This window comes from Tenrec ecaudatus, chromosome 16 (assembly GCF_050624435.1).
Source record: "Tenrec ecaudatus isolate mTenEca1 chromosome 16, mTenEca1.hap1, whole genome shotgun sequence".
NCBI classification, from domain to species: domain Eukaryota; kingdom Metazoa; phylum Chordata; class Mammalia; order Afrosoricida; family Tenrecidae; genus Tenrec; species Tenrec ecaudatus.
Genome location: NC_134545.1, coordinates 19,862,768 through 19,876,384, shown reverse-complemented (window position 1 = coordinate 19,876,384; position 13,617 = coordinate 19,862,768). Strand labels below are relative to the sequence as shown.

The 13,617-nt window shown below is 53.3% G+C and overlaps 1 protein-coding gene across 1 annotated transcript in view; it reads right to left on the bottom strand.

Annotated features, from left to right (window-relative positions):
* The window catches only part of PI4KA (phosphatidylinositol 4-kinase alpha), a 107,095-nt gene that overhangs the window by 54,723 nt on the left and 38,755 nt on the right, over positions 1-13,617 (bottom strand). The window contains exons 10-17 of the mRNA XM_075534533.1: positions 12,859-12,955; positions 10,999-11,190; positions 9,708-9,808; positions 9,007-9,136; positions 7,536-7,668; positions 4,468-4,563; positions 2,750-2,933; positions 2,193-2,296 (exon numbers count right to left, since the gene is read on the bottom strand). Of these exons, the coding sequence (XP_075390648.1) occupies positions 2,193-2,296; positions 2,750-2,933; positions 4,468-4,563; positions 7,536-7,668; positions 9,007-9,136; positions 9,708-9,808; positions 10,999-11,190; positions 12,859-12,955 (1,037 nt within the window). The remainder of the gene's footprint in view (positions 1-2,192; positions 2,297-2,749; positions 2,934-4,467; positions 4,564-7,535; positions 7,669-9,006; positions 9,137-9,707; positions 9,809-10,998; positions 11,191-12,858; positions 12,956-13,617) is intronic.

Below are 13,617 nucleotides of genomic sequence, written 5' to 3'. Positions count from 1 at the left end.
ACTACCCTGGTCTCCCAGATGGAAGGGGAAGAGCTGACCACCAATCAATCCTACTCACCCTCAAATGACGGACCCCACTGCTGTCTAGTTGACTCCAACTTAGTGCCACCCACTGCAGGGCAGCTGAGACGATCAATCTTTACACAAGCAGGCAACCTCATCTTCCTATCTTAGGGTGGGTGGTGGATTTGAAGCACCAACCTGCAGTTAGTGGGCTAACACCTCACCCACATGCCAGCAGGGCCCCTCCCTCATACAACATAGACTGGAAACTCATCATCACCCAAACAAAACCCGCCAGTTGATTCCAGTACAAAGCAACTCTCCATAGAGCTTCTAGTCTGCCCATCTTTATGTGAACAGACAACCTCATCTCTCTCCCTCCCAGAGATTGGTGGGTTTGAACTGCTTGACACTGGGCTGGCAGGTCAATTCATTGTTACCATTTGCAAAACTAGTTGCCATTCCGATATTCTCTCTGCTTGGGGACTAACACCATTGCTTAGGAAGTTATCTGTGGCCTGAGATGTCTACCTCAGGATCCCGCCAGCTTCACTGCAGGGTGGCTAGGACACCCCCACATCATGGACGCCTCGAGCCAGAGAGGTTAGCCGAGCTTCCTTGAGCTCCCCTCTGTGGGTGGCAACGACGTGCTGCACAATCCTGTGTGGACCTCAGTTTCTACAAGTACAGGCCATGCAAAGATTGAGTCTCCAGTGCTAGGGTCCGGGCGTCAAGGGCATGGACGCAACCAGGGGAACAGGGGTTTGTATCTGGGGGCCGAATAGAAGAGGGCAGGGGGCTGCGCAGCCTAGGTCTCAGACTACATAAGTCCCAGTGCAGAGTGGATACTAACTGCAAGGTGGGCAGTTTGAAACCACCAGCCACATGGGAAAAGATGGGCTTTCTACTCCTTTGAAGAGCTGCCATCTCGGAAACCCACAGGGGCAGTTCTACCCTGTTCTCTAGGGCTGCTGTGAGGCGGAATGGACTCGATGGCAGGGAGTTCGGTTTTCAGAGTTTTTTGGTTGACTTGATCCTGACTCAGTGCAGCCCTCTAGGACAGAGCACAACTGTTCCCTAGGGTTTCTAAAGCTGTCATCTTTATGGGAGCAGACGGCCTCAACTTTCTTCCACAGTGCAGCTGGTGGGCTCAAACTGCTGATCCTTAGTCAGGTGCCCAGTGCTTAACCTGAGGCATAACCAGGGCTTCTTAACATGTCATGTGCATGGTCTCATTCAGCCGCACACCTGGAATCCGAGTGGCCCGGGCCCAAGACTGCGGAGACACGGGGAGAGCCTCTGCCGTTGCTGAGGTTGCTCGGTGCCGGGTACTGGCCCCAGATTAAATGCCAAGCCTCAGGGGTCTCCATCGACTCATGGACTAGAGCACCCACTTCCCTTGCTCCCTCAACCTTACTGCTCCATATAGACAAGCTCCTAAGAGAAACATTCAGCCAAATTCACGGCCACCAAATCAATTCTCACTCAGCGACCATACAGGATGGAACAGAATTGGCTGCCAGGGTTTCCGCCAGTCTCCAGAGGAGCAGACTGCTGCCTGACCACCTTTCTCCTGTAGGTTTGATCTCTGGCCTTCCAGTGGGCAGTTGGGCACTTAACCCTTTGTGCCACGAGGGCCTCTGAGGGAAGTTCATGGATATGCAGCTATCTGATGTTGCGCTCAATGGCAGAAAAATGGGATAGCCGAGACCAAGCTCAGGGCATGGCTAGTCAAAGCACCGCCTTCAAAGAGGATCCTCACTACTGGTCCGACACGCACAATGGTTGGGTACCGGCGGAGTCTGTGCAGAGCGTAGGGCCTGGAGAGACCCTTGCCGGCTGCTCTGTGCGCAGGTGAGATTTCCCTGTCTGTTGAACCAACCTCAAATCAAACTCACTGCCATCAAGCTGACGCCAACTCTATAGGACAGGGTAGAATGGATCCTGAGAGTTTCCGAGACCAACTCTTGGTGGGAGTAGAAAGTCCCGTGTTTCTCACTCAGAGAGGCCGGTGGTTTTGAACTGCTGACCTTGCAGATCACAGGCCAACTCATAGCCACTACACTACCAGGACCCCTGTTTCGAATGGAAGCTTCTTTAAAAAATGCGTCCCCAACCTCCAAGGCGCATTTTCAAAGGAAGTGAAATGCTACTGCGGCGGGAGGAGGTAACGGGGCCCTAAGAGTTACCTGTAGCCGTGGTCCTTGTAGTCCTTGGTGGCCGAGTACACAACCGAGCTGGCCTTCACACTGATCTGCTGAAAGAGATTCCACACTTCCTGGTAGATGTATTGCTGCAAAAGAACAAGGGAGGCGTCATCACACTGACCCCCACCAGAAACCCCCAAAAGGCTTGTTCTCCCTTCCTCAGTCAGCGGGAGATTACGAACCCTAACAGACTGCCGGTGGCATGCAGTTCGAAAGCTTTCACCAAAGCTCATGCGAAAAGAAGGAGCCCGGGAGGTGGTGTAGTTACACTTTGGGCTCTGAACCATGAGGTCTGCTGTTTAAAACCACCGGTCAAGGCTCTGAAGAAGAAAGAAGAGACTTGCTACTCCCATAAAGAGTGACAGTCTTGGAAACCCACAGGGACAGTTCTACCCTGTCCTACAGAGTCGCTGTGAGTCAGAAGGGACTAGGTAGCAGAGTTTATTTGTTGTTTTAGTCGGAATCAGAGGCTTTTGATGAGGTGTGCACCAGATGGGCAGGTTCCCACACCTGGCCCTCCAGGGAAGGGGCTCCCTTACATTTCCTGTGATGACCAGGCAGCCCAGCTGGTCGATGATGAGCACGTCGAGCGGGGAGGGGGGCTGGCAGAATTTCTGCTGCAGGATCTGTAGAATCGGCTCCATGACCTTGGGTGTGTCCCTCAGGGCCACTGCAATGTGCCCTAAGGCCCGGATTGTGTGGTCAGGAATCAGGTGGGCATCCCTGTGGGTAGGGGGGAAGAACAGAAACATGTGGGCGGTGTCCTCTGGCCCTCGACAGTGAAGACTATCTGCCAAGTCCCAGCCAAAGTCCCAACTGTGGGTCCTCAACTACACAGACCTCCACTGCCTCATGACCTTGATGAGGAATGCATTCAAAAATGCTAGCCAGGGGCATGGAAGAGCAGGAGAAACATCCAGAAACCCTGGTGCTGGGCTGGGATGGCACACCTTCTCTCCTCCCACAGCTGCCAAGGAGAGGTCGCATGAAGGCTGTGACAACCCTCAAGGACACGGAAAGAGGCACTGAACAATCAGACAACTTCGGGGAACCCCATGCTGCCATCAACATCAGCTGTTTCGCAAGCATCTAGAAGGATTAAGACCACCCACCTCCACGCTACGTGTGTGGTGAAAGAAAAGCCCTATTCCTCCTGGCAACTGTGTCCTGTGGAAATCCCAGCCTCCCCCAGCCCCCTTTTCTAGCTAGGCGAGGCACCCGCTGTTCAACACAGCCTGTCTTTCTCATCGCCACTCACCCAGCGCCTGACCAGCAGGCACCAGCCCCGAGCTGTATCTTATGTCTGATTACAGTCTAACAACAGAAAAATTTGGGGATATGTGTCTTGGTTACTAGGCCTTTCCCTGGGGTCATTTGGGGTGCTGCTTCAGAAAAGCAGCTTTACTGGCACAGTGTTATGTTTTGGGCTGCTAACAGCAAGGTCAACAGTTTACAATCACCGCCGTTCAGAGTGAGAAAGAGGAAGCTTTCTAGTCCCGTGAAGAATTAGTTTCAGAGCCCACAGGGGCAGCGCTACCCTGTGCTATAGAGGCGCCATGAGTCAGGGTCAACTTGATGGCAGTGAGTTTGTTTTTGTTTTAATTCAGAAAATTGCACTGGATAGACCCCATCAGCTCTGGTTTCCAGTTTCTTGCAAGTCATATGATTAGAGAGTTTGCATCAGAAATCTGTGCTTTTGATATGAAATAAGTAGGTTTTCATGTCGTATACTTTTTTCATTTTTAATACATGTCCTATCCTGATTTCCCCCGCCCCCCTATGTGCAAGCAGAATGAAGAGTGGTTGATGGTATATTTTCTGTGTCTCAAAGACTAGTACAGATAGGGAGATAACTGGTGCCATTTTTTGGAACCATTAAAAAAACTGCCATCAAGTCGATCCCAGATTATAATCCATCGGCACATTTCACACTTTTGGGAAGACAAGGTCTAATACAGAAGAAAGAGAGGACAGACAGGCTGGTGAGGCTGTGTGTGCCAGTTCCCCAGGGGACAAGCTTCCTCCAGCCTGGAAGCTCCACTGAGTTGCCATCTTCCAGGCCTTTCTTGGCCACCTGTGTGGGATGCTTAGCGTGGACCCCAGGTGGTCTCCCTTGCTCCAATCAGCACCTCCACTGGCGTCAGTGATGATCTGGCTCTCAGAAACCAGGACCAGAGTCAACGTGTCTGCTGCAAGGTGATGTCCACAGCTCCCAAGCATACCCTCCCCTCCCTGCCCCCACCTGGGCTGCACCTACTTGTCACTTTCCTGGGAGATGTACAGCCGGTTGGACAAACTGGACAGAAAGGCCTCCACAATCACCGGGTCCACTGTCAGGCCAGCCTTCAGGCACCTAAGGACATCCACAGGGCAGTGAGCACCCACAAGCAGTTTTCCCCTCGCCCCCTCCCCCTACAAGTCCCTAGTCCACACAGTTTAAATGACAGACCAGACATCCCCCCATACATCTGAAAGTCATTATACAGTGTGGATTTGGACAAGGGCTGCAGGGCAAACTTTGCCCACTTGATTGGTGTCTCCGTGGAAAACCAAGAAAGGAGAAACCACCATACCCATTGCTCTCCAGTAGACTGCGACTCATGGGGACTCTTGAGTAGGTAACCAGACCTTTCTTCTGTGGTGACACCCACTAGGCTTAAACCACAACCTTGAGGTTCCCAACCCCTGCTGTGGTAGTTGGATGATTTTAAAGCAACTAGACTCTCTTGGTTAGGGGTGGTGTCAAACTTGTCAGCTTGATGACAGTGACAGCTTGATGATGCCTTGTGTATGTGGTCTTCTGTATGAGAGGGAGGGACTCTGGGGCCTGCTTTCTCTGCCTTCCTGCCTGCTGGAACTCTGCTGGCCTCGAGAGGTGGCCTTGTGGGGCCGCCTGCCTCTGAGAGCTGCCAGCACTTTGCCACTTCGCATGGACCATGAATTCATGTGATTCTGCACCCCCTGGCCTGTGATCGCCCTGCTTTCTGGTACACTAGTCTGTGTCACCAGCACGGGACTCCATGAGTCTAAGGAGGGACTCAGGGACTAGCATCGATTTAAGGACTTGAGTTGAACTGGGCTGGGATACCTTCATGACATGTAAGTACTCCTATACAGACCTTTTCTCTTACACAGATGAGTGGGACTGAATGTGTTTCTCTAGACAACCCAGCCCAACACACTCCTGAACACCTCCCATTGGAAACAAGAGCCTGATTAGTTTGCCCAGAACAAGTTCCTTTGGGATGCCACGCTTACCTGAGTCCAATCTCACATTTCTTGTATTGTTCCTGAAAACTACTAAGGTGCCCTGGTGGCTCAATGGGCTCCAGGGTTGGGCTACTAGCCACCAAGCTCTGTGGCTGCTCCAAGGGAGAAAGACAAGGCTGTCTGCTACCGTAAAGACTGACAGTCTGGGAGACCCTATGGAGCAGCCCAGCTGTCTTACTAGGTCTCTAGGACTTGGGATCAGCTCAATGACAATGGGGTGTTGAATGGACTCCAAAGGTGAAGGGCCCCAAGAGAGCGGGGGCAATCTTACAGAGATACCTGGAGGTTTTCACAGACTAGAAAAAGTAGCCCCTCAATCTCTGGCCTCTTACATGAGGTCTTTGACCCTGCATACCAGGCTCTTCAACCACAGACTGGTGTGTAACCCTGGATAGACTGGGTTGATGAGAGCAGGAAGCCAGATGCCAAGAGGGAGAGTCATGTTCTGATGTGAGTGAAAATGCACTCAGTTTCTGAGTGAAGAGAGCAAGAATGCCCACTGCTCATGCTCACGTTTATATTGTAATGGGAAAAAAAAAGAGGCATCCCTGGGTGGTGCAGTTTCAAGTCCTCCCCGGGGTTCCTTGAAAGAAAGGCCTGGCCATTGACTTGCAAAGGCTCAGCCCTTGGAAAGCCCATGAACAAGTCTCGAGCTGGGGTGCACCTCGAGTCGGAGGCCACGCTGTGGCGATGGTGTCCTCCAATAGGCAGCTTTACTTTTATTTAAGAGGAAAGAAGGAAAGCAGCTTTAGTCCTCACAAATCTATGATGGGAGTCCTGGCACAGTGGTTACAAGTTGGGCTGTGGTCCACAAGGTCAACAGTTCAAAGCCATGAGCTGCTCGACGGGGCACTTTCTACTCCTGTAAAGGGCTATAGGCTGTCCCTGCCGGCCGGCGGGCGGCGCACGTGCCCTTGCCCTTGCCGCACGGCGTCGGGACCGGGGTTCAGTGCGGAGTGCCCATCGTCCTGGGAAACGGGGCGCGGCCGGAAAGGCGGCCGCCCCCTCACCCGTCACGCACGTTCGTGGGGAGCCTGGTGCTAAACCATTCGTAGACGACCTGCTTCTGGGTCGGGGTTTCGTACGTAGCAGAGCAGCTCCCTCGCTGCGATCTAATGATTAAAGTCAGCCCTCGACACAAGGGAAAATAACAAAACAAAAAAATAAGGAAATGAAGAAAGGGCTACAGGGTCAGAAACCCACAGGGGCAGTTCCACCTTGCCCTGTGGGGTCACTCTGAGTCAGAATCTACTCAATGGCAGTGGGTGTGGTTTTTGCTTTGTTTAATATACAAATAATTTTATTGACATACCCTAACAATAGACATTGAGACATTAAAATGTCTGAGTTTTAGAAGGTTAAATGGATAATAAGGATAAACTTGAACAATAGTACAAGTAAAAAACAAATAAGGTGACAGTCTGCCAGGCTTACAGAGCTGTGCACTACTTGGGAATTGTGCCCAGTTTCTGACTCATGCCACTTCCCAAAGCGGGAGACCTCGAATGAGGAGAAAATGCCTCCCCTTCAGTTACAGAGGAAACCAAACTTGCCGTCACTGAGTCGGTTCCGACTCATAGTGACCCACAGGACAGGGTGGAACTGCCCCTGTGGGTTTCTGAGAAATAACTCTTCTCAGGAGTAGAAAGCCTCACCTCACTCCCACAGAATGGCTGGTGGTTTCAAACTGGTGATTTTATGGTTAGCAGCTGCACAACTTCTCCACCACCAGGGGCCCCTCCACCATAGGTAGGTTGGGAAACAACCAAGAATAAGTGTAGAAGTTTGTTGTGGTTTGCTGCCATCAAGGCAGCCCCCGACTCCAGGAGAGCCCAGCACAGTGGCAGGGAGTCTGACCCTGTCCCACTCTCAGGAGTGGGTCACCCAGCACTTCTCCCTCATCTGCCCTCATCCAGAAGGGCCATTGAAAACCTGCTCAGCAGCACAGCAACATGCAAGCCTCAAGGAGGTACCTGCAGTGCACTGAGCCCAGGTCTCCTGTATAGGAGGGCAAGGCCTCTCTCAGTGAGGCCAAGGCCACTGCTGTGTGCCCACCTGCAGATGTTGTCGATGGCGATGTCTCGAAGCTGCTCATACATGGAGGGCTGGCACTTCTTTCCCGACATGACGCTCAGGGTGGACTCAGAATGCTCGTTGGTGACGCTGATCTTTATATCATTGCCGGCCACTGTGCGTGAATTCAGACAGGCACCCGGTTAGGCCCAGGGCTCTCCTCCCGCCTCTCTCTCTATCCCTCAGAAACTGAGGCTATGCTGCTCTTACTACCAAGTGCTCTGAGAGGGGGCACATTCGGCGGGCTTGGCTGGAGTGGGAGGAAAACGTGGAGGGATACTCCACGTGGCTGGAGAGATCAGGCTTGCTGCTGGACAGAGACTGGTGGAAGTCTGAGACTGTGGGCTTCAGGTCTGGAAGTGAACCACCCATGGGACTTGATTTCCCACTCAGCAACAGGCAGGTCTGTCACTGCCATCGAGTTGATGGCAACTCACGGTGAATGGGTCTGTAAGGGGGCCACCTCCCTGCAGGCGGGTACGCACACCTGAGAACAATCAACCCTGAGACCTCCAGGCAGCAGCATTATCCCACAGATGAAATTGAGAACGTCAGGAGGGTTAAGCAGGGAGACGTGGAGACAGGTAACCCAGGGAGGAAGCGGGCCGAAGGCTGTGATATGGTAGGGTCAGCTGTCAGTGATGGGAGACAATATGTGGCTGAATGGACAACTAGTCTGCTCAGTAAGCCTTTATCCAATTTACAATACAAACACAAAAGCTAAAAACACATCATTAAACAAATCACCAAGGGCACATGGCTCCCTTTCTGTGAATGACAGCAATCGCTTTAAAGACATCTACAGCATGTTAGTGACAGAGCTGGCCTGAGAATGACAGAAGAGGGAGATCAAGTACATGTAAACACAAAGGAGGATGTGCAGGTGACAGTGACAAACGGACCAGTGCACCCAGCCTGACTCTTGACTGTGACGGCAATCAGCCCCAGTCAAGGGCCTGTCCTCAGAACCACATCCAGTCAACTAACAACGTCTGCAGCCAGCCAGGGTGAAGCAGGCACGAGGGCAAGAGTCTCACAGTCAGCAAGGCCCTCGTGGCAGGCCTCACAAGTGACTGAGTCTGGGGCTCTTCATTTGAAGGGCCGGGGAAGGCCCACTTCCTCAGACGTGGTTAAGACCAGCCACTTGAGTTAGAGGCCCAAGTGTGTCCCATCACGGTGGGCCTGCCTCAGGTCACAAGGAGCACTGCCATGTGCGCTCTCATGGGCAATGGGGCCAGAGGGGAGGGTGCAGCCCAGTGTCTGGCAAACATAACACGCATAGTCAGAAGAGGTACCTGAGGGAGACTGGGTTGGGTGGTTGTCAGGAGTAAAGGCCCAGGGAGGTACTTGGGGCATAACCTGGGGTAGACAGGAGAGGGGAGGAGCCCAAGTGCCCTGTCTCAGCTGGGCCCATGTAGGAAGGGGCCAAGCCTCACCAGGTGGAACTGGTTACCTGTGTGGTACTGACTGTGGTACTTGTAGAGCTTCACCAGCACGGGGGACGGGATGACCAGGAAGTCTCTCAGGGAGGGCATCACGGAGTGGACCACCACGGGGAATCTCTCGCATAGACGGCCCAGGCCCTGCAACAAAGGGGCCAGCCGTCACGGCCCCACCAGGCCTGACTCCTCCCAGGTGCCCCCGCTGCACTGAACACTCCCAAGGTCCAAGTGCCAGGAGGCCACTTTCCCATGAGGCAAAGAGACAAAAAACAAAACCAGCTCAATGCTATTGAGTCTGTCCTGACTCACAGCAACCCAGACCACCAATCTTGACGGGAGCAGACTGACTCTATTTTCTCCCCAGGGGCAGCTGGTGGGATTGAACCGCTAAGCTTTCGGTTAGACACTTAGCCTGCTGCACCTCCACGGCCCTTCTCCTCCACCTATGAGGGCTGTCTATCGGGAACACACCCTTATTTCTCCTGGAAGCAAGTGAAGGAGAAGAACACCAAACGGGGTTGTGAGTAGTGGTTTCTGGAGTCAGAGGTGTCTTGGCATGGCAGTGTGGGCTCACCAACAGCAGGGGACACCCCAACACATAGCCCCCACTCTCCTGGAGGCCTGGCTTGAGCTCAGGGGTGACCCAGCCCCCGCCCAAGCCAACTGCCCTGATCAGTGGGTGGCCAGTGGCCCTGCTAAGGGTGAGACTGACCTGCAGACAGCAGATGAGCAAGGGCAGGTGAGCAATGATGATCTTGCTGGATGTCTTGGACTGCAGCTTCTCCGACAGCTTGATACACAGGTTTTCTGCACCTTCAATGTGAAGGGGGGTGGATCATTGGGGGAGAGCTAGGCTCCATAGGAGTTTCATTGACTGATTTTTCAGAAGTAGATCACCAGGTCTTTCTTGCAAGGTGCCTATGGGTGGCCTTAGTCAAGCATGTTACCCAATCAGACCACTCAGGACCAGCAAACCCACAAGGTAGAGCAGAATTGCCCCACAGGGGTTCCCCAAACGGTTCACATTTCCGGGAGCAGATAGCAGATAGCGAGCAAAGCTGCTAACCACAGGGGTTCAAACCACAGGCCTGCTGGGGAGCAGTCCGATGCCAAACCCACTGTGCCACTGCCACCAGGGCTCCCCACAGCATTCTTACTCATCAATGAGTCACATGACTTAACAAAACTTTCAAACACATAAACTCACTGCCACTGAGTCCATTTGGATGCACCACAGCCCTATAGGGCAGGGCTTCCAAGACTAACTCTTTACAGGAGAAGAAAGCCTTGTCTTTCTCTGGAGGCGGTTTCAAATGCTGGCCTTTCGGGAGGGGCTTTCTGCTCCAGGGCTTCTCTAATTAAATCTTAAGAGACATGCTTTAAGCACGGTTCACCAATACAGGCAGGGGACAACAGAAAGCAAGTGGAGGCCAGTGTCTGAAGCTCAAGTAACAAATGCTCTCCACCGCCACCAGCCTGCAGGTCTTCCCGCCCCCACCCCAGTGCCCTGTGAGCCTAGGATAGCACCTTGTGAGCCTCTGCTGGTGCTCTGTGTCCTGCCACCTGCCCTGAGAGACCCCTGGGTGCACAGGTAGTGAGACTACTCGGCTGCCCAATGGAAGGTTGGAGTCCACCCAGGGGCAGCTTGGAAGAAAGGCCTGGTGACCTACAGACAACAAAACCAGCCACTGACTAAAGCCCCATAGAGCCCCACTCTGCCCTGACACCGACACACTGGGGTGGCCAGGAACCAGCAGCTGACTGGACAGCCACTGGATGCTCACTCACCCTCCACACACCACAGGATCCATGGCTTTGAGTATGATACCTGCCCCCCAGACCCCGCTTCCTCAGCCTTGGGACAGGGTGCTAGACTTGCCCCTCCAGGCTGCTCGGGCAGGGCGTCAGATGTTGGCCGTCTCCATGGCCCTCTGGGGAACCTGTGGAGGGAGCGACTTTGGGCCCCAAGGCTGGGCGTCGCTCTGCGGTGCTGTTGGGCTCACCCTGCTCATCTTTCACAGCCCAGCCCATGAGGTCCACACAGGCGGCGTTGGCCTGGCAGCGCAGCTTGAGGGGGCTGAGTTCGCTGTGGACACGGTCGGTGTCATGCAGGATCTTCTGGAGCTCCGCCTGGCTCGTGTTGAACTGCTCCAGCACAAAGTCATGGATATCCTTCACAAAGGAGGTCGGGAGGTCTGCGGGAAGGAGAGAGCAGGGGCCTGAGTAGAGACTGGCAGGACAGTGAACTCGGGTGGTGGCAGTTCTAGTCTGAGGACACATGGAGGGGGGGCATGCTGCTGGCTGCAGTGACCCTGAGAACGTCCTTGAGGACATGCATGGAGGGGCAGTGTCCACGGGCCTCCACACACGTCTCCACAGCAGGCAGAGCGGGGGGGGGGGGGGGGTGTCCCAGAGACATGACGGCCATACTTTGCTTCAAGCACACACTGGGATGAGCCATTGCTGGGCTGTGAGCCCGACCTGGGACACACTTCCCATGATGCTAAGCAAAAAGTCTATGGGTCAGCATAGCGGGGCGCACACTGGCCGCAGTGGTCAAGAGTACTCCCTAGTCACCCAGTGCTGGTGGTCTTTTCAAACGGCCTTCCTGGGGGCCTGGAGGATTCAGGAGAAACACAGGATGGACTCAGATCAGAAACAGAAAGGAAAACCAGGTGCTCTGGATGGCACCTCCCTGCTGAGCCCAAACCCTCTGCCATGCCAGCCAGGCTGGCTTTCTGGGGGTTATCTAAACCAGACTCAAATGCTCAAGGGAACCATGGTACCTCTAAGTGAATGTTCTGGGGCCGCCAAAACGTGTGAGAAAGGTAAGCAAAAAAACGTACCAATGAGAGGCTGGAAGGAAAGGCAGAAGGCTGAGGGGTAGGGTGCTGAGCCATTAGGACATACCTCACTTAAGTTATGCGGTATTTTTCTTTAAAATGCCTAACCTTTCTCAGGAAGAAGTGGAAAACTTGATGTGTGGTTAGAATGACATGACCTGGATGGGTTAGGAGGACACCTTAAGGAAAACTCAAAAACCAAACAAAAACCCACTGCCATCGAGTTGAGGGTCAGAGCAACCCTACAGGGCAGGCTAGAACTGCCTCTGTGGGTTTCTGAGACTGGAACTATTCACAGGAGCCGAAAGCCTCCTTTTTCTCCCACGGAGTGGCTAGTGTTTTCAAACTGCTGACCTGTAGTTAGCAGCCCAATGCGTAACCAGTACACTGCCAGGGCTCCATACCTTTGGGAAACTTCTGGAAAAACCCTCACTGGTGATATCGGGGTTGCAAGATTAAAACAGATTCTTTCTTGTATTTACTCCCCCTGCTAAATGTCAGTAATGTGAATGTATCCCCTTGTACGTGAGGTTATTTTTTCTTCCAAGAAGCCTTGGATGACAGAGTTAGGCTGATAACCAAAAGGTCAATAGTTTGATTCTACCAGTCTCTCCTTGGGGAAACAAATGAAGCTGTCTGCTTCTTTAAGATCGACGGTCTCTGAAACCCCTGGAGCAGCTCTTCTCTGCCCGATAGGGTCTCCATGAGTTGAAGTCAACTTGATGGCCATGGAAGCAGGCAGCTGTGGAGCCCTGATGGTGCAGTAGGCTAAGAGACTGGCTGCTAAGAACCCAAAGGTAAGCAAGCGGTTCAATCCCACCAGCCGTTCTGTGGAGAAAGATGAAGCAGTCTGCTTCCACAAAGGCTGACAGTCTTGAAACCCTATGTGGCGATTCTCTTATGTCCTAGCGAGTCACTGGGACTCCCAAATTGACAGATTTTTTTTTAAGAGAAGCCACAGTCTGCAGAGGGGGTCCACCCCCCCCCCCGCCATGCCTGCCCTCCTGCCCGGCTCCTTACCTTTCATGTAGTAGAGCGTGTCCCGCAGCATCTTGAACACAGCCACATACAGAGGGTCGCTGAAGGTGGAGTAGTAGAGATCTGCCCCAGGATTGGCCTGCAGGAACCAGATGCTGATCACAGGGCAAAGCCCCTAACAACCTCCCCTCATGCTTCTCCGCACGTCCCCCTGCCACTCGAATTTGGAGGAGCTGTGGCAATAGAGGCTGTGTTTGTATCACAAGGGGGGCACTCATCACAGATGTCTCACTGGAGCAGCACTCATCACCTGGTGTACCTCCCTCCCCGTCTATGACCTGAGAGGGCTGTGGAAGTGACAGGAGCCCAGGTCGGAGACCTGCACTGCTGTGCCTATGCCGTCCCTGACACCACAGGCCCCTTCACATGCAGCAGACACTCCAGAAACTAACACACCTTTGTTAAGGACCCTGGTGTAGTGGGTTACGTGTTGAGCGGCTAACAAGGTCAGTGGTTTGAACCCACTAGCTGCTCTGAGGAAGAAAGACGAGGCAGTTTGCTCCCATAGAGACTGAAAGCTGAGGGATTCCAAGGCTGTCAAGCTCTAATGCAGTGGTTCTCAATCTCCCTCACTTCATCTTCATTACTGTCATTTTGCTACTGTTATGAATTGAGAAACCCCTGTGAAAGGATCGTTTGACCCCTAAAGAGGTCTCGACCCCCAGGTTGAGAACTGCTGCTCTAGGGGCACAACTGCCTCATCACCCTAGGGAGCGGCTCTACCCTGTGTGACAGGGTTGC